Source organism: Telopea speciosissima, chromosome 1 (genome assembly GCF_018873765.1).
Source record: "Telopea speciosissima isolate NSW1024214 ecotype Mountain lineage chromosome 1, Tspe_v1, whole genome shotgun sequence".
In the NCBI taxonomy this organism is placed as follows: domain Eukaryota; kingdom Viridiplantae; phylum Streptophyta; class Magnoliopsida; order Proteales; family Proteaceae; genus Telopea; species Telopea speciosissima.
The window spans coordinates 7,353,887-7,374,402 of NC_057916.1; the positions used below are offsets into that span (position 1 = coordinate 7,353,887).

The 20,516-nt window shown below is 40.7% G+C and overlaps 1 protein-coding gene across 2 annotated transcripts; it reads right to left on the minus strand.

Moving 5' to 3' along the window:
* Window positions 1-881: 881 nt before the first annotated feature.
* On the minus strand, window positions 882-19,172 carry LOC122644820 (probable inactive receptor kinase At5g10020). Of its 2 annotated transcripts, XM_043838206.1 has the most exons (4): window positions 19,150-19,169; window positions 18,160-19,102; window positions 14,749-16,395; window positions 882-1,657 (listed from the first exon to the last, which is right to left on the minus strand). In XM_043838206.1, the coding sequence occupies exons 2-4, from the start codon at window positions 19,079-19,081 to the stop codon at window positions 1,080-1,082; spliced, it is 3,147 nt and encodes a 1,048-aa protein (XP_043694141.1). In that variant the 5' UTR covers window positions 19,082-19,102; window positions 19,150-19,169; the 3' UTR covers window positions 882-1,079. The 2 variants fall into 2 exon arrangements, with proteins under 2 accessions (XP_043694141.1, XP_043694138.1); XM_043838203.1 differs by having other exon boundaries at window positions 18,160-19,172.
* Window positions 19,173-20,516: the final 1,344 nt, after the last annotated feature.

The window sequence follows — 20,516 nt, forward strand, 5'->3', positions numbered from 1 at the left end:
TAGATTCCAGCTCTTATTTAAAGCCTTTCCTGGCCCCGGCTAGACCAAAAGCTCGGTGCATTGAGCTTGGGATGAGGCCATCCCAAACAAACATTGGGCCGGTCGAGCATTCTTCATGCCATTTTAACACTCAGGGTGGGTCTGGGCCTTCAATGACCCGGGCTCTGCCCGAAAAGTTGCAACACTAAGCAGGGCTCTCTATGCATTCTTCATGCCATTTTAACACAGTGACTTTGTTTACATATTTATTTGTTTTGTTGGACTATTGGAAGCACTGTGATTTTTTATTTCTGAGGTATGATTTATCACTCGGTGTTATATTTTCAAACACATTTCTAGTGATTTTGATTGCTAGCACTGGATTCTCGGGAAGCGACCTCTCAGCCAAGAAGATCTGAACCAATGATACCCAGCAATTATGGTCGGAGATTGATGTGATGTGGGATATCAGTGGAACCAACAATTTTTTGTTGGGGTTTGCTGTGTCAGGAAAGGAAAGAGAAAGCAGGCGTCTTGATAGGCACATGCACTTTTAACAAACCACCTCTCTTTGTGGGGTGTGTGGGTGCTCATAATGGTTCCTCAAATAACTTTGTTTTCTGAGGGCCATGCTTCAGTTACGGACCCAAGAGCTTCATAGCCTCTAAATATTCAGACCCAATTTGCTATGCCACAATCAGGGTTCAAAAACCTTCCTGATCACCATTTACGCAACCAAGAAACTGTCCCAATGCCTAGCATTATTCCCACATCTTATACATTAGATGATGTAAAACATTTCTGAACGCACATTACCCACTACTCTCAATTAAATATGATTAATTACTTCAAAATCAACTGCTGTAAACATTCTCAAGAAGAACACTCAACTGGAAGGAAAATAAAAATTACAATCCTTGCAATTCAAGCTCTCAAATAAATCAATCAATCAATTGATCAATCAGTTCCTTTACATCAAAGGCGGGGTAAAAAATTGAAGATTAGCCCAGATCAGAAGGCTTGGGACCCAATAAAGGAAGGGGAAAAATAGAAAACAAGGAAGATTAAAAACAAAAACTATTAGAAGACACATGTACATTTCAAACAGATATAGAACAGAGATCCTCAAAAACTTGTCTGGTATTAGGCCTCTCATTCACAGGAAGAATACACCTCAGTGATATGGCAAGCAATTCATCCATTGCTTTATTAGGTTCTTCCCCACTAGCAATGTCTCTATCAAAGCAATCCATTCCTCGTCCTTGATGGGCACAAAGTCCGACCCAATCTGTAAGATCTACTGCACCTGTCTGGCCAGAAATAATGTCACCAGCACTTCTTCTAGTTAACAGTTCCATCAGTATCACCCCAAATGCATAGACATCGGCCTTAAAGGATGGCAAAGGTTTGGCCGCAGTTGCAAGCTCTGGGGCCCGGTAACCAAGTGCTCCCAAGTTTAAGATCTGCTCTGCAGTGCCAGCAGGTGTCATGAGACGATGGAGACCATAATCTGTGATGCGAGCAGTAAGATCACGGCCTGTTAGGAGTATATTTGTTGGCTTTAGGTTGCCATGAGGGAGGCCATTATCATGGAGGTATGTTAAACACCGAGCAACGTCAACTGCAATTTTCAGTCTCTGGCTAAACGACAATGGGGAGTACCTTCGAGGAGTAGTCTCTACGAAACACATGTTAATTAGAGAATCTTCCAGGTAAATGAAAGAGCTTATCTAAAATGTACACGCACACAAACAGCATATAGGTGGCATATGCCTGTAACCATTCAGACAAGAGGGGGGTTATAATTTAGTATGTTATCAACCTAGGAGATCTCCTAAGATCAATTTATGCAAAGGGATGATCATTAGCAACATTGTACACACACATGCAAAGAACTTGTCAAAAATACAGAGACAGAAACAGAAAATAGGTGGCATAAGCCTGTGGGGTAACTGATTCTGTTACCTGTACAATACAGAAAAAAGGGAGCTATGGTATATGAGTTTCAAGCCAATCTCCTACGATCAATTATGCAAAGAGATGATCATAAGCATCATTATTTTTTGGAGGGGGAGGGGAGGGGGGGGGGGGGGGAAAGAGGTGGTAAATTATGTGACCAAACAGACAGAAGTCAAAATACATAATACATACATATAAAAATGGTGTACCCAGTGCACAAGGCTCCCGCCACTGCGGGATCTGGGGAGGGTCATAATGTACGCAGCCTTGCATATTGTTCTCAGTTCTCACCAAGTAGGTGAACAAACACGTTATAACCTTACTTTTTTGCTCCTTATTTTGTTCTTATAAGTTATTTAATGCAGGGGTAAAAAGGGGTTTCAAAATTGAAAGTCATTTAAAGCAGGCCCTATTTGAAAATCCTTTTTTACCCTTGTATTCAAATCAACATTAAATTACTTTTGGGAGTAAGACAATGGGCAAAAAAGTAAGGTTACAATCATGTTGTAACCAAGGTTGGTTACTACAAAACAATTTTCTCATAAGACAAATTGCATGGAAATTACACCAAGTCCTAAGCTCAAAAAAGAGTGTCCCACTGCAGTGTCTGGGAGGGGCAAATGTACACAGCCGCAATTTTTTAAATAAACCAGGTTTCTAATTAATTTTGGGCCCTGAAAAATTTAGCAAGGAAGGAATAAATCCAATTTCATCATCAAAGGTCTAATTGCTGATAGTTACCAAAATGCATTTTGTGGTTCTAAACTAGCCAATCTAAACTACTCTAGCTAACCTATTCAGAATTTACATTCAGAAACTGAAAATCAAATCTGAACTGATCATACTGGCTGTCAATAAAATTAAACCTGTTTTCACATTAATTACAGCATGATAACCTGAATCTACAGTAAGTCATCAATAAAATCCTCTGAAGTGGAAGAAACTCATGCCATATGAATACTCTTCAGAGTATCAATTTTTTTGCTTTTACCAATAGCCCCACTCCTTAATTCACACCATGGTCTTGCTAGTTCTAGTATCAACATAAGCTCAAGCACTTCGACTAATGACCATGGTTTAAAGTATCGGTACGTATCGTATCGTATTGGCCGATACATATCGGTATTGGTCGGTACCGATACCATACTGTTAGATATATGGGCCAGAATACCGTGGGGGTATTCTAGACTTTTTCCCTTTGTTATTTTATTGTTTTTGTATATGTGGTTTAGTCCCACATTGCTCATGTACATATTTTACTATTTTATTATACTTATAAATAAGGAGGTGCTTGGGATGAATTAATCATCCAAGCATTCAGCCTAATTCTAATCTGTTAACATGGTATCAGAGCAGATTTCGAATTAGGGACCCCCCCTCTCTTCCATTCTCGATTTCAGTTCCTCCTTTCCCCCTTTCATTCTCGGTTTCTTCCTTCTCCTCTTCTCTTACTCTTCATTCTCCCACTAGGGCAGCACTGATGAGGTGATCTACAAGATCTAGTTGCTGCCCTCCATTACCTCTTTCCATGGTGCAATTTTCTGCTCGATAGGGACACTATTACCTGTCTGCGATATTTGGCTTCTTCAGTTTTTTGGGGACTGCTTCCATCTCTGCTACAAGGGACCACTCCTCCTATTTGAAGACCAAGAACTGCAGCAGGCCATCTCTTTTATATCTGTTCCTATCTTCAGATCTGTTCAAGACCCCCTAAGATCGATTTTTCACCAAAAAACAGGTTTTTTTCCAAAACCCTGACAACTATCGATCTACGGGCTGGTGACCTCTATTGGTTCTGATTTTTTGAAGGCTGGTTCTCTACTTATACAGGCACACTCGACCTTAGTTGGAGCTGCAACACTTCAGTTTTTTGGCATCTTACATCCGTTATTGATTTCAGCAGTTCAGGGTTTTTTCCAAAACCCTGACCAATGTCAATCTAGGGTCTGCAGATTTCTGTTGCGGCTGATTTTTGGCAGGGTGATTCAGCATTACTAGAGGACCATTCTATCCTATTTTCAGCTCCATCTGCAGTGTTTTTGCTCTCCTTCTTCCCTACATCGATTTCAGCACTTTCAGGGTTTTTTCAGACTCTGTAAAAATCAATCCAAGGGATTCACTTTGCTGCTGTTGCTGATTTTTGGAGCCCATTATTCCATCATTACCAGAGGGCTCTCCTCCTCCAATTTTCAGCCCTTAACTTACAGGCTTTCGTGGGTTTCTCTTCACAACAGCCCCTCTCTGTGATTTAGGCTTCTCTACTGCTCTCATGGGTGACTCAGTGGATTCGACTGCATCTTTTGTTGGTGATGGACACAGCAAATCAGATTATCTTACCTTTACTCCTAATCCAATCAACTTGGATGGCACTAATTACTTGCTTTGGTCTAGGTCTGCTTCCTTTGCCATTGCTGGCCGTGGCCTTACTGGTCATATTACTGGCACCAGTGATATGCTAACTGAGATTGGAGCTGCTCAAGACAGGTGGCTGGCCAACAATGGAGTTCTCATGCCCTACCTTATTGGTTCTATGACTATAGATCTGTCAGCATAATTTTCTTCTTCTTGACATAGCCTCGGAGATTTGGGCTGCTTGCAAGGAGACCTACGAGCAGTTTGGCAACGATGCCCAGGTCTCTGAACTCAGGAAGAAGGTCCTTCACACTACTCAAGGAGAATTGACAGTCTCTAAATATTATGCTACTTTGCGTAGCCTTTGGCAGCAGTTGGATCACTTTTTTGACTTTCACCCAAGTTCAGCTGTTGATATTGCTTCCTATAAGAAGCATGTGAACAAGATTAGGGTCTATGATTTTTTGGCTGGTTTAAATGTGGAGTACGATCAGATTCGTGTTCAAGTGTTGGGGCATAAGCCTTTTCCCACACTTGAACAATCTTATGCCTTGGTGTCCTCTGAGGAGAACCGTCGGACTGCCATGTTGCACCCTCCTATTACTGACAGATCAGCTCTCAAGGCTGCTGCCGCTGCCCCTGCCACTCCTGCACCTAGTAGCACTGCTTCTCTTGGTGATTCTACCACAGGGACTGTTGTTTGTGAGCACTGTCACAAATCCTATCACACCAAGGAGAAGTGCTGGAAACTTCATGGGAAACGGGCTAACTTTGAAGCTAAAAGGGCTGCTAAGACAAAGACAGGTTACTCTCAAAGTATTGAGAAGTGATAATGGAACCGAGTACACAGAATCCCAATTTCAAAAATATTTAGCTGATCATGGCATCCTTCATCAAACTAGTTGTGTTGATACCTCTGCCCAGAATGGTGTGGCATAAAGGAAAAATCGCCACTTATTAGAAATGGCCAGGGCTTTGATGTTTGCGAGGAATGTCCCCTCTCCATATTGGGGGGATGTGATTCTCATTGCGGCCTATCTCATAAATAGGCTGCCTTCTAGGGTTCTTGACTCCCGTAGCCCCTTTGATGTTTTACGGGGAAATTCCTCATTTATTGTGCCTCCTAAGGTGTTTGGTTGTGTGTGCTATGCTCGAGATTTCTCCAGGCAAGCTTGAACCTCGGGGGCTCCGTTGTATTTTCTTGGGTTATTCTCCGACCCAGAAAGGATATAAGTGTTACCATCCCCCTTCCCGCCGTACCATGGTTAGTATGGATGTTATTTTCCATGAGTCCCTTTCTTACTATTCTTTGCCACCTCTTCAGGGGGGGGGGAGAGTTCGAGTGAAGATGTGTCTTTTGAGATTCCTCTACCTGAGGTTCCTCAGACTGCTGTCCAGCCTTCTTTACCAACACCCACGGCTGCTGCCCAGCCTCCTTTAGATGCTGCCCACCCTATTTTGGTTGATGCCCAACATCCTCTGGCTGTTCCTCCCTCACCTGATGGGAATCCTTTATAGGGGGAGACCATAGAAAATTGTGTTGTTAATGTTCCTATCCAGGGGGAGCTGACTCCAGTCCAGAGAACTATTGGTGAATTTCAGAAGAGAATTGACAACTCCAACATACTCACCTATACAAGGGGCAGATCCAACAGAGGGCAGTTGCAACCCACTGTAGCACCAGTACCCATCCAATTGCCGGCTCCAGACCCGGATCCTACATCTCCTGGTAATCCCTCTTCTTCCGACCTACCTATTGCACATCGCAAAGGTACTAGGACTTGTACTTTACATCCCATATCTGGTTTTGTTTCTTATAGCTCTCTTTCTCCCTCTTTTCGTGCGTTTGTATCTTCTCTTTCCTCTATCTCGATTCCTAACAATTGGCAGGAAGCATCTACAGATGGAAAGTGGAAGGCAGCAATGTTGGAAGAAATGAGAGTACTACATAAAAATAATACGTGGGATCTTGTGGCTCTTCCTCCAGGGAAAAAACCAGTGGGATGTAAATGGGTCTTCGTGGTCAAACAGAAGGCGGATGGTTCGGTGGATAGGTATAAGGCACGTCTGGTTGCAAAAGGGTTCACTCAGACTTATGGGGTTGACTATCAGGAGACCTTTGCACCAGTGGCAAAGCTCAACACCATCAGGGTGTTATTATCTTGTGCTGCAAATCTTGGGTGGGATCTCCAGCAGTTAGATGTGAAGAATGCCTTCCTTCATGGGGAGCTTAAGGAGGAGGTATATATGGACATTCCACCAGGCTTCTCTGATGACAGGACTAGGGGCAAGGTCTGTAAATTGAAGCGTGCTCTTTATGGGTTGAAGCAGTCACCTAGGGCATGGTTTGATAGATTTCATAAGGCTATGATTTCAGCAGATTACAAGCAGAGCAATGCTGATCCCACCTTGTTTATTAGACGAGTTGGTGACAAGGTTACTCTTCTCATAGTCTATGTGGATGATATTGTGGTCAGTGATAATGATGACGCTACAATCAGGGATTCGAAGCTTCTCCTTGGCCGTGAGATTGAGGTCAAAGATCTTGGTCCTCTAAAATATTTTCTAGGGATAGAAGTTGCTCGATCTTCAAAGGGCATCTTTCTTTCTCAACGAAAATATGTCCTTGATCTATTGACTGAGACAAGGCTGCTAGGTTGTCATCTTTCAGATACTCCTATGGAAGCTACTACAAAACTTAGGGAGAAAGAGGGTGAGCCAATTGACAAAGGTGGTTATCAGCGGTTAGTGGGCAAAGTAATCTATCTTTCCCACACATGACCTGACATAGCAGTTGTTGTAAGTTTGGTGAGCCAGTTCATGCATGATCCCTATTCCTCTCATATGGATGCAGTCCGTCGTATTTTGAGGTATTTGAAGTCTGCTCCAGGAAAGGGAATCCTTCTATCTCCCAATGGTCATCTTAAGATTTGAGGCTTATACTGATGCCGATTGGGCTGGTTCTACCGACAGGAAATCTATCTTTGGCTATTGTTCCTTTGTGGGTGGGAACCTTGTCACATGGCGCAGTAAAAAGCAAAATGTTGTGGCAAGATCCAGTGCTGAAGCCGAGTTTCGTGCGATGGCGCAAGGCATTTGTGAACTTCTATGGCTTAGAGGATTATTGCAGGATATCGGTGTTGTTGTCCATCTTCCCATGATGCTTTATTGTCACAATAAAGCTGCCGCCATTAGCATTGCTCATAACCCTGTCCAGCATAATCGCACTAAACACGTGGAGGTTGACTGACATTTCATCAAGGAGAAGCTTGAAGCCGGCCTCATTTGTGTTCCCTTTGTGAAGTCTACTGATCAACTGGTTGATGTGTTCACTAAGGGACTGAGTAGCAAGCTGTTTCATCCTATCTTAGTCAAGTTGGGCATGCATGATATATATGCTCCAACTTAAGGGGGAGTGTTAGATATATGGGCCAGAATACCGTGGGGGTATTCTGGACTTTTTACCTTTGTTATTTTATTGTTTTTGTATATGTGGTTTAGTCCCACATTGCTCATGTACATATTTTACTATTTTATAATTCTTACAAATAAGGAGGTGCTTGGGATGAATAAATCTTCCAAGCATTCAGCCTAATTCTAATCTGTTAACACATACATACTAATAAAAAAAGGCCGTAGCCAGTGCACAAGGCTCCCGCATTTAGTAGGGTCTGGGGAAGGTCAAATGTACGCAGCCTTACCCCTGTTTCCAGGTCTTGATACGTCTCTTTTTTTTTTTAAAAAGGATCGTCTCAGATGGTATCGAGATGTATCGGCCAATACAATACGATACGACCAATACATATCGATCCCATCGATACATACAGTAAAGGGTTCTGTGGGTTGCTTTAATACATATCAGTATGTATCGATACGTATCGGTCGATACATATCGCTAAGTGTCGATATGTATCGACCGATACGTATCGATATGTATCGGCCGATATGGCTCGATACATACCAATACAATTGATACAAACCATAAAAAAGCCATTTTGAGTCACAAACTCGATACAACACACATTCTGAAGAAAAAGAGAAAAAAAACTCTCAACCCAGAGTCTGAAATCTTCCATTTAACCAAGTTTTTTCACACTTTTGGAGTTGGGGCTTCTAATCTACACTCAAAAACGAATCAAGGAGTGCTACAACATCATCCAAAATGGGCTTATTTTATTAGGAATAAGTCTAGGGTTGGGATATATACATGTTGGGCCTTTGATCCCATGGATTTTCAATGTAATAGGCCACTTTTATGGGCCTAAAATATGGGTAATTAGGTTGTATACGGGATTAGATAGTTTAGTCCTATACATAGTTTTATATTCATGTTTTTAATGTTTTAAATTGAACCGATCCAAAGCTGGTTTGAACCAGTGGTTCAATTTAAGTGATTTTAGTAGTTTTTCTTTTAATTGTTTAGTTGGGTTGGATTATGACTCTATTTTGCGTCTATTTCAGTTTCCTAGTCAATTTAAGTTACCTAATAGGTTAAGGATTGGGTTAGGCCTTTCCTTTTTAGTGTAGGAGTCTAATTTTGAGTCTTTTATATAAGGTTGTAAGGGGGGCAAACATTGAACACGAATTTGATTAATGAAAAAACTTTTGTTTGCTGCCATTGCTGCTGCCTTGCTCTATTTAGTGTTGCCCTGTGAGTCATATCAAGGTGAAGGGACTGGTGGATCTCCAGTTGACTCCTTGCATCTTGTAGATCGGGAAGATCTGAATCTAGTCTTCAAGCTGCTGCCATTGAAGACCTGCAACTCCAAGTAAGTGATTAAGATTATTAGCCATCCTCCTTCTCCTAATCCTCTAAACCTAGTCCATCGATCCCCATTCCTATCCACCATTAAAACTCTAGGTCCATTAAAACCCTAGTTTTCCCCCTTCTGTTTTTTATTTTTCCTATAACCTAAAACCTGCAACTATTCTTATTCCCTTCTAGAAGGTTACATGCAAGGTGATTTTCACGGGAATTCTGCTCAGCCAAATCTAACCGTTAGAACCTGCTAAAATTTTGATCGAATCTTCCTCAAACCCTAAGAGAGACTCAATCCAAATTTCATTACCATCCACCCAGCCGATTGTCTGAAATTACACTTTTCTCCCTCTCTCCTAGCAAATTTCCTGGTAATTTTTTTTCCCTTTCCTTTTCATTTATTTTTTCCTTGTGCTTTACATTTCCGACATGACCACTAAGAGAGCAGCACCTTCTTTGAACATCTCTAGAAAACAAAGGGCAAAAGCCTTAATCAATCCCTTTTACCTGCTTGCTAAAGATGGTCCTTAAGGAAGTTTCATTGAAAGAGGATGGATTCCCAAAGGGGAAGGGGCCTCACTGTTCAATCCCCAAAAGAGAGCTCCGCAACTATAACTGTCTTACAAAAGAAAGAGCTCCAGTTTTGCACATGTCCATAGAACTAGTGCTTATAAATTATTTACAATTACTAGCAATAAATAACCAAATCTAATGTAGTCCTAGATAGGTAGGAGACCTACTAGGAGCCAGTTCAAACAGGATCTGATCTGAACAGGTCATTAGAATGGGTCAAACTTGAGTTTTAGATCAAAATTAGGGTTAAAGTTAGGTTTAGGTTAGGGTTGTCTTATATGGTAATGATAGGCAGATGTAGGGAAGTCTAATGGTATAGGTTTTATGATGTTTGAGTGAATGAAAGTAGGTTAGGTGAGTTGGACAGCAAGATAAGGTTATTTGAGACAATTCCTAATGGAGGTAGGAGAAGGGGATTCTAGGGTTTAGGGTGGTGGGGGTCTGATGAAACTTGGATCGAGTGTCAATAATGATGTAAGGGATGTATGCTGAAAGTTTGGTTTGAAACTGATGGGCAGATTTGAAGTTATGGAGAAATCCTCGTTAGGGTAGAAGTGAGGGTATTATGGTAAATAGGGTACTGGAACTAGGGTTAAGAGATATGATTAGGTTACTAATTTCAGAATTAATGTCATGAAATCAACTACTTATTCTGAGCATGAAATTAGAATCGAATATGGTTGAAGGTCTGAAACTGTGCTTTAATGGAGATAGGGGCAGAATGGGAAATATGAGAATATATTCAAATCAGGCCACATGAATTAGGTGAAATTGGAATCACTTCCCAAATTAGGGTTAATGGAGGTATGGTGAAAATCTGAGTTCAATCGGATGGCTGGTTTGGTAGATCTCAAAAATCACCTTGTATGTGACCTTCTAGAAGGAAGAAGAATAGTTGCAGAATTTCTTACTTGTTGTAGGTATTCAATGGAGGCAACAACTCTGTGATAGAAGGATAGAACCACCTTTCAGCTGTAGAGGATCCTCCCAGCCGTCACGGCGTAAGGAGTCGATCGGATTCCACCAATCCCTTTCCACCTTGATAGAACCACAAGGATGCACACTCACAAGGAGCAGCTACGGCAGCAAACAAAAGCCTTTTCATTAATCAAATTCGTGTTCAATGCTGGCCTCCCTTACAAACTTATATAGAAGACTCAAAAACAGACTTAGACACTAAAAAGGAAAGGCCTAACCCAATCCTTAACCTATTAGCTAACTTAAACTAACTAGGAAACTGAAATAGACTTAAAATAGAGGATCAGGATCGCTCTAGGGAGTAGGGAACGCCCAGGGTGCTGCCAGCCGTTGGGCTGTGCCGCACACATCCCTAGGCGTGCGCCAAGATGTGTGTGGCACACTCAACCGCTGGATGCCCCCGGCAGCACCCTGGGCGCACGCCTCCCTAGAGACGAGCTAAATTCCAAAATAGAGTCCTAATCCAACCCAACTAAACAACTAAAAGAAAAACTAATAAAATCACTTGAATTGAACCACTGGTTCAAACGAGCTTTGGACCGGTTCAATTTGAAACATTAAAAATATGAAAATAAACTAAGTATAGGACTAAAACATCTAATCCCGTATGCAACCTAATTACCCATGTTTTAGGCCCATAAAAGTGGCCTAGGCCCAACATGTATATAACCCAACCCTAGACTTATTTCTAAAGAAATAAGCCCATTTCGATGATGAATCTGCGTCAAAATCCATAGCTTTAGATGGCAATACTATATGCCAGTTCAGCATGGTTTGCAAAAGCCAATTATTGTCTTCCCGCTAAATGCACCACATTATATCTGCAAACACTCCTACCCTCCAAACTGCATCAGGGCCATTGGATGCAAGAACTGAAGGGAAAAAAGTAAGGCTTGAAGTCCCAAATCATTGAAACTCCTTCACAGATCCAAAGTCCACATAGCCATTCAATCATCTGCTACGTCCACATCCTTTCTCAAGACAATGCTGTGAACTATGTTAAAGAACACTTCAAGATCAGGGTAAAAAATGTACCTCACAGATGGATGACCAAGTGTGTCCACATTAATAGGCTAGAATTTTGTGCGCATACACTCCTGCCTATATTATTAAGTTCTTCAAGTTATCACTGAGCAGCTCCAATGATGTACATCGGCTGTCCAAAACCAGCCGCAGGTGTAGGGATTCCCCCTACACCAGCATAAATTGGGGGTTAGGTGTTGGTCTTTATTTGTCTTTTATTTAGACTTGTGTTTTGCTGGAATTGTAGTCCTACTCCTCATTAGAATTCCTAGTTTAGTTTTGAATCCTAGATGGGAATCCTAGTTCTACTTTGAGTCCTAGTTTGAGTTTGATTTTTAATTTCTATGTTCAGCCATTGTGGCTATAAATATAGTTGCAATTGCTTAATCGAGTGCACGATTGAATGAATAAAAAGTTTGCTTAAAGCATTGTTAAATCCTGATATAGGATAGGTGAGAAGCCTAGGGTGAGATACCCAGTCTATTCCCCATCCCCCATTCTATCGAGTTTCTTCAACAAACCCCCGTTTTGCCCTAGACGATCTCTTGAAGGACCATTCTAGTTGCTGGAAATTCTCTGCAAGTTTCAAGAATACTTTCAACAGATCTGATATTTAGTTTCAGTCATTCAAAAAGGCCATTCGATCCTTGTTTGAAGAAGGATCAGACAACAGCATTGTTTGGAAATCTGGGTTTCCTCCATTGAAACTTGATCTGCTTGTTCTTCAAGTTCTTGTTGCTGCAAATTCTGATTTCAATCTTCAAGTTATCAAATCTTATTTGGAGCAGTTTTCTGTCAACATCTTCTCTTCTCATTCCAAATCTTATATCTGATTGGCGACTGGTTTGTCTTAAACCCTAAACTTCTAATTTCCTCTTCTACCTTCTAATTCTGTGTTCTAGCATAACTTTACATCAAACCATCAGAATCAGCCCTAACTTGGAGGGTTACTTCATACAGTTGGGGCCTACACTCGACCTAGGTTACTCATCAGTTGGCTAATATTTTGATTTTTGAATCACTTCCATATTCTGGTTTATAGACTCTAATTGGCCAGCCGATATTGGCTGGCTTGCTGCCTGGGTAATTCTATTGTTGTTGTTAGCTATTTTAGTTGGCTCTACAGTATCCAACCATAGAAGAGTCACAAAATACCCTAATTTCGAATTCAAAAATCATTACTTCATATGGAAACTACTGCATATGAACCTCTGTTGTCCTGCATGAAGTCTTCGTTAATTTTACTAGACTTCACACCCCTCATCCTTGATTTCCTTTTAGAACACAAACAAACTTGGCTTACACAAAACCATTCGAATCATAACTGTCAATAAGAAAAGTAACATCAGCTGCATTAAGCTAAAAAAATTCTTACTAACAACCCTGTATGGCCAAATTAATGCAGAGAAGACAGATTTGGACCCACAATGAAAACAATGAACTTCATTTTTGTGGTGTTTCTTTGTCTGTGCTGAACTTTTCCCCTTCCAATCTAAGTAGTTCCATTGGGATGGTAAAATGCAGCTTCTTCTTCTTTCTTTATTTTTTTTTTTTCTTCTAAAGTATACTAAATCATTTAAATGTTTTCTCAACTCCTCACAAACCCAGCCTTTAAACAAAAACAACTACTCCAAAATCTTCTTTCATAGATCATCGGAATCCAACAGTCTGCATACAAATCTGCATACATCTAACTTTGGTTACACTAGGACAGATACTGAGTGGTGAAAATTGACGAGAGGGAGATTCCGTAAAGTGGTTATTTTTGGTATCTTGGCTCAATCATACATAAAGAAGGTGATATAGAGGATGATGTTTCACAAAGAATTAAAATAGGAAGGATGAAGTGGAGAGGTGCATCTAGAGTGTTGTGTGATCGGCGCATTCCTTTAAAACTTAAGGAAAATTTTATAGGACAGTCATACGACCGGCAATGATGTATGGTGCGGAATGTTGGGCAGTTACGAAGCATCATATGGGCATCATATGGATAAACTTAGTGTAGTGGAGATGAGGATGTTGAGATGAATGAGTGACAAAACTAGGAAGGATAAAGTGAAGAATGATCATATTAGAGCTGGTTTGGGAGTAGCTCCGATACATAATAAGCTACGAGAAAGTCGTTTGAGGTGGGGCATGACCATGTTCAACAGAGGCCTTTGGATGCACCGGTACGGAGGAATGTTTGATTCAGATGGAAAGAACTAAAAGAGCCAGGGGCAGACCTAAAATGACCTTGGGAGAAGTGGTGCGGAAAGACATGCATAGCTTTGGTGTTGTTTCAAGTATGACCTCGAATAGAACTGAATGAAGGGCAAGCATCCGACCCCATTTAGTTGGGATAAGGCTGAGTTGTTGTTTGTTTTCATTAAAATTTCAATTAGTATATTATTAAGAAAGTTCCTTGAAGTACCACAAGCATGTGTACCATGTAATTTACATGATTCCTTGAAGCTTCTGAAAACAAAATGCTCTTAGGCTTCGTAAGACACTGATACGTGCAAAGTAATCTAAAAATAAAATAAAATAAAAGAGAGAAATAAGGAGAGAGAGAGAGAGAGAGAAAATATGCTTTACAGACGAAGCAATGGCATCTGGCTTGGGTGAGGAAGCCTACCTCATGTCTAAGAGATAAATTAGGAGGGGATTCAAATCATATCCATTCATTTAATATCTAGCTATTATGTAGGCTAAGAAGTAGTTATAACTCCTATAATTTCTCCACAAGACCCACGTACAACACAACCCAATTATCCCTTCCCTCCCACGATATATATAAATAAATAACTAATAATATTAAAATAATAATTACTAATTATCCTAATAATTAAAATAAAGACACGTAACAGACACACTATTGTCAGTTTCTTTTTACCAAGGCTTTTACTGAAGTACAATATCATTTCAATAACCACTCACAGTTTCCTGAATAGGCACTACTGCATGAATGAGCAATGAGGAGCTTTGAAAGGCCTCAAAAGAAACAGAAATATATATATAAAAAATCAAGGCTCACTTCAGCATATGTAAAGATTGCAACAAAATCATGCATGAAAGGTGACAATCATAAAGCATTGTACATCTTACAGGGCCAGTAATGAAAGTTGAATGTTGGAAACTCTTACCATAGAGATGTAGGGCCAAGCTATCTCCATGGATATAATCCACTAGAATCAGCCTTTCTTGTTCCCGGGGCCCCCAATAATATGCTCTTAGAGGAACAATGTTTGGATGTCTAATAGATGCAATTCTTTTAGCTTCCTTAGCGAATTCTTTCTTATGTTTGACGAGTCCTGCTCGCAACCACTTCACAGTCAAAATATGTCCATTATCTAGGGTAGCCTTGTATAGAGTCCCATGACTGCTTCTACCGAGAACTTCTGCCGGTGCTCGAGACAACTCCTCAGCTGTGAATACTAATGAGCTGTCCAGGAAAAATAGCTCCCCAATTAATCGATCTGGTGAGTACACATTTAACATCACCGGTTGCTCACAAGCCTCAATAAAACAGGGTGACGAAGAGAAGGGAGACCCTTCTGATGACTTTCGTCCAGAGTTTGGAGGATGATTATCTGGAATATCAGGCTTTATAGGCTCTGGACCTGCTTCTATTCCTTCAGTTAAACCATGCTCTGATGTTTTAATTACGAACCCAGACATTGACCTTGCATTCGAAGTTAACAAGTGATCACTTGAAAAACTTAACGAAGTTGGAGGGGGATTAACATTTTTTTGGAACTTTAAACGGGATGGTCGAGCAAATCTTCCCAGCTTAATATCCCTCCCCATAGTTTGCCCACTAATTCCACTTCTTCCAGGAAATTCTTGCAAGTGCCCTCGATAATATGCCAGTAAAACAAAGATAATCATCACCACTGCCCCAACAGAAGCAAGACCAATCGCCACTCTGATACTAGTTTTTGAACTGTGATGTTGCCCACTACCTTGAAAACCCCCAGAACCAGACTCAGTTGGGTAGATTAGTGAAGGATTTCCAGGATGAAATGAATTAGGGGGGAAATGCCTCAAATTTCCAGGAACAGTACCAGATAAATCGTTATAGGACGCATTGAAAAAATTTAGAGTTGATGGGAGCCTATCAGGAATCTCACCATCGAAATGATTGTTTGATAAGTCAAGGTACTCCAAGCCATTAAGTTTACTAAGCTCACTTGGTATCTGTCCACACAAGCTGTTCTTTGCAAGGTTTAGCAACTTAAGCCTACCCATATTACCTATTGCGGAAGGCAAGGAACCAGTTAATGAATTACTGGAGAGATCAAGGGATTCGATTTGTGAATAAGAAGGTGAAAATAATAATTCAGTGGTGTGTGGACCTTGAAGAGGGATTGGCCCAGTAAAGTGATTTCCTGAGAGATTCAGGTTTGTTAAGGTCAATGAGGTGAAGAAACTAGTCGGAATATACCCTGTTAGTGCATTCAAGCTGAAGTCAACTGCAGAAAGTTTTGGGTAGTTTCCTAATGCAAGAGGCAGGTCACCTACTAAGGAATTATTTCTAACATTTATAGAAGTCAACCTCTGAAACTGGGTAGTCAGATTTGGGAAGCTGCCTGACAAAGAATTTGAGCTCAAATCAATAACCTCCATAGAGTCCCCCCAACTCTGCACAGTGGATATGTCACCAAAAATCATGTTTTTGCTCAAATCCAGAATTACACATCCTCCTAAAGTGGAAGGCAGTGATCCGGCTAGCACATTTGATGAAAGATTCAAAATTTTCAAAACAGGAGACGTGATTCCCTGAATTGAACCTGCAGGCAGAAAGTTTGCAGCTCTCAGATACCTCGCACAGAGAAAGAGTTGAAGTCTGACTAATAAAGAACATAGAATATGGCTACTAAAGCAATACAACAGAACATGATGGTAAAAGCAAGCAACATCAAATCAGACATACAGAGTTTTTCACAATTGTGTACTCCAAAGTTTTGCAACTCATAAGAAAATAAACAGAAAGGATGGCACTTTTATTGTCCATGTCCGGACTTTTGTGGTAGATACATAAGAGGGAAAATTCAGTAACAAGCTAGCAGCCAAGGGTATTCAGGTATCCACATATGCAACTATGCAAATGCAGATCCAGTTTATATCCATAAGAGAAAGGAAATTGGTTTAATCCCAAGGCTTTGCCCCCAAGCCAACACTTTTCTTTTGTTTTTATTTTCTAATTTAGAAAATCAAAAGATCTTGAATACAGAATTCTCATTGGTTATTATATTCTGGAGTTTTCCTTCCAATAAACCAAAGCCTCAGATACAGGAAGCTTAGTAAGCAATATCCCACCATTTTCTTTCTTGGGTCAATAATATCCTGCCATTTCAGTAAAAAGTAAATTTAATCAAGGAACAGGAGCAGGTTTCTAGGCGGTCTGGTCAGGAGAGTGTTCTCCAGGCAGACCTTGGTTCTGCAACATGGCAGGTTAGACGGGGCTGTAATTCTATGGACAGGTGGACCCAGGGGTTCCCTGCTCAAATGCCAAATTTCATCCCAATCAGAGTTGGCCAAATGGCAAAATCAAGGATTAAAAAATTAAGGACCATGGAGAGGGTGCAAGACAAGAAACAAACGGTTGACAAATACAAGGATGCATAGACATACAAGGGGGTATTTGGTTGAGTCTGAAATTTGACACATGGCCAATCCAGTCCAAGTCCTTGATATCCAACTGTAGGAATTTCCACATCACCCCTCCACGTGGTAGAAATAGATGGCCCGGTTAGAAAACCTATCAAAGAGGTCCCACTTGGAAAAACTTTTGCCTTAAGGAACTAGTTATCTTTCTGTCTCCCAACCTAATGCCTAATGGGAAACCATGCCACCTCTATCTCTCTCTGCCCCTCCCCCCCGTCATATTAGATGCCATATCCCCCCCTCTCTTGATCCATTAAAATATCTCTTTGCCAGAATGACATCACTGCACCATCTATTGATCAGTACTCCTATTTACAGAGACATGGTTCTCCACTTCTCCTCGGGTGAAGGAATATTTCATATTTTGGCCTTTTTTTTGCAACTTGAGAAATAGGGTGGACTCCCCAGGAGTTTAGTGTCTTTGATCTATTGATAACTATGGATGAACTAAATTGAAGAATCATTCAAAGAAGAATAGAAGATTCTTAACATTCTGCAAACACATATGTTTGTTGATCCTATAGTTGGTTTCAAATCTTCCAGCTTATGGAATATTTCATATTTTCTTTTTTTGCCATTTGACAAGAAGGGTGTAATCTGTTGGCGGCCATTGATGAAATAGAAGATTCTTAAAAATGTGCAAACACAAATGTTTGTCAATCCTAAAGTTGGTTTCAATTCTTCCGGCGTATGAAGATATGGTTAGAAGTATTCTTTTTTTCGATTGAATAAATTATTTTCTTTATCATGGAAAAAAAGACTAGACAAGACAGAACTGAGAGTGTGGAGCACAAAAATAGAATATAACACCGAAAGGATCTAGGAATTAAAGTCAAATATTTCACCTGAAAACCCATAAGATCTAGGAATTAAAACAAATACTTCACCTGAAAACCCATTGTGGCTGAGATCCAGTTCCTCCAGCGGAATAGAATCTCCCAGCAGATCTTCCGGAATGGGTCCGTACAACTGATTGCTCCCAAGGCGTAAAGTTTGAAGGTTAGGCAATGAGTTAATTGAAGGGAGCTGTCCAGTAAGCTGGTTGTCCCCAAGGTCCAAAACGACCAAGTTCCTTAACATATTAAATGAATCATGTGAAAAGAAGTTCCCATTCAAGCTATTGTGACTCATATTCACATACCGAATGGTATTAGACAAGGTAGAAATGTTGTCAGCGGCCAAGGAAAGACCCCCATAAAACCCATTAAAGCTCAAATCGACGTATTCGACATTACGCAACTCCGACAACAAATCTCCAATGTCGCCCCAAAGTCTATTAGAATGTAAATCCAAGAACCTCAACTGCTGAAGATTCCTGATTCCAGCCGGGAATCCACCAGTAAAACCATTGGAAGAGAGGTTGAGATAGTTCAAACCCCAGAGATTGTTCATCGTATCAGGGATCGGGCCGTAGAACTGATTCCTGGACAGATCCAAATACTGCAGATTAGTCATCCCACCCATGGTCGGGACCAGCCGACCAGTAAAAAAGTTCCCGGAGAGGCTGAGATTCTTCAGCATTGTGAGCGGGGTCAACGTAGCAAACTTTAAATCTCCGGACAAATTCAATTCGTCGAGAACAAGAGCCGTGACGGAACCAGAGCCGGCGTCGCAGACAATCCCATACCAGGTCTGAGGGCAATCGTTGGGTGGTATCACTGAACTGCGGTCCCATGAGTTGAGCACACGCCCGAGTGGATCGTCTTGGATCCCTTTCTTGAACTCGATAAGCGCTTGGACTTCCACTTCCAAACCAAAAACTCCGAAGAACAGCAGAGGTAGAATCAGCAGCAGCAAATGGAGATGCATTTCTGTCACTCAGTCAGTCAGGAACCCAAATCATTCCCTCGATGGAGACATTATTCCTTGTACCCTAGAAGCTGAAGAGGATAAATCAAACCCTCCAAAAAAAAAATAATAATAATCGAAGAGAAGAGGAAGAAAAGGACTCAGAAGCCAGAAGCAGAGACTAGATAGACAGAGAGAGAAAAAAAAAAAACATGGAAAGAGGGAAGACTGGTACAGTAAAGGAAAGAAGTTAAAAGTGGGTTTTGGACTTGACTATATTCTTCTTCTTCTTCTTCTCCATATTCGTTTCAACTACTAGAGAAAGTATAAACTAAATGGTGACGAGAAGCGCTGTGAGAGTTAGAACCGTTGAGTTGAGGTGTGCTGAGACATTACAGACTCTAGAGAGAGAGAGAGAGAGAGGCAAAGCGGAATTTCCGTTAAAAATAGCGGTTCCGTAGGGTGAAGTGGTATTGTGTTTGTGTTTGTGTTTGTTCACTTTGTTGATTTGCTGGGGCCTGGGGGTGAGTGAAGTACAGTCTGTAAAGACGATAACGGGCTTAACGGCACTTCTCTTCGAGTTCCGTCACCTTACATACTACCGTTATAGTGTAACTGTTCTCTCTAGTAGTCTAGTTACTCTCTCTCTCTCTCTCTCTCTCTATCTGTTTCCTACGTCTTTTGGGGGTAAAATGGACGGCTTAGATATGCCAAGTTGGCTCAGTATATTTGGCAATGGATGGTTAGGATTTGCGATGCATGTTTTGGGGGTTTCCAACTTTCAACTGTAATTTCCTCACTTTGGATATTCTATGTGCGTAACCATGCTTGGTTATGCATAGTTGTAAATTGTAACTATAGTTCAAGAAATTGAAATTGGGTTGATTCATATTGGATTTTCAAGGGTTGGTTCAATTTTAACTGATTTCAGTCTTGATTTTTATAATCATCTGATGTGGATCAAATAAGAATGGATCAAGTTTCCCTTTATTCATGGGCGAAGGAAGAATTTCTTTGTCAATGGATCTAGGGTTAAGTGGAAGAACGGGTGCCTTATGAATTATGATTTATGATACCAATGTGAAATAGGAAAATAGATCCCTTAACCTCCTACGATAATATATATTATTGATAAACTATTGTTCATAGTTGGTTACAAATTTATAGTGAGTTTGGCATCAATACGAACATCCGTACAATAGAAGATCTTTTAGGTAACGAATAGTTACAATGGTCTTTTGTCTTAGCTTAATCTATTGTGTGTTGTTTAGGATGGTGACGATTTAATATCACCAACCTTGGTTACCCCAAAAGATAAAAAGAATAAAAACAAACATGTAAGTAGGGTTGAGGGCTCGTAGGGGAGGAAGGGATGTTTTTTCCTGATTAGAGGAGAGACAATGGTTTCTACCAACAAAAAACCAAAAGAGGAGAGACAATGGTTGGGGTTGGTTTC

Coding starts and splice junctions, on each gene's coding strand:
- LOC122644820 (XM_043838203.1), bottom strand. CDS start 19,081: ATGCATCTCCATTTGCTGCTGCTGATTCTACCTCTGCTGTTCTTCGGA. Junction 16,396..18,159: donor CAGCCACAATGGGTTTTCAG/GTGAAGTATTTG, acceptor TTCTGCCTGCAG/GTTCAATTCAGGGAATCACG. Junction 1,658..14,748: donor CTTGGCCCTACATCTCTATG/GTAAGAGTTTCC, acceptor TGTGTTTCGTAG/AGACTACTCCTCGAAGGTAC.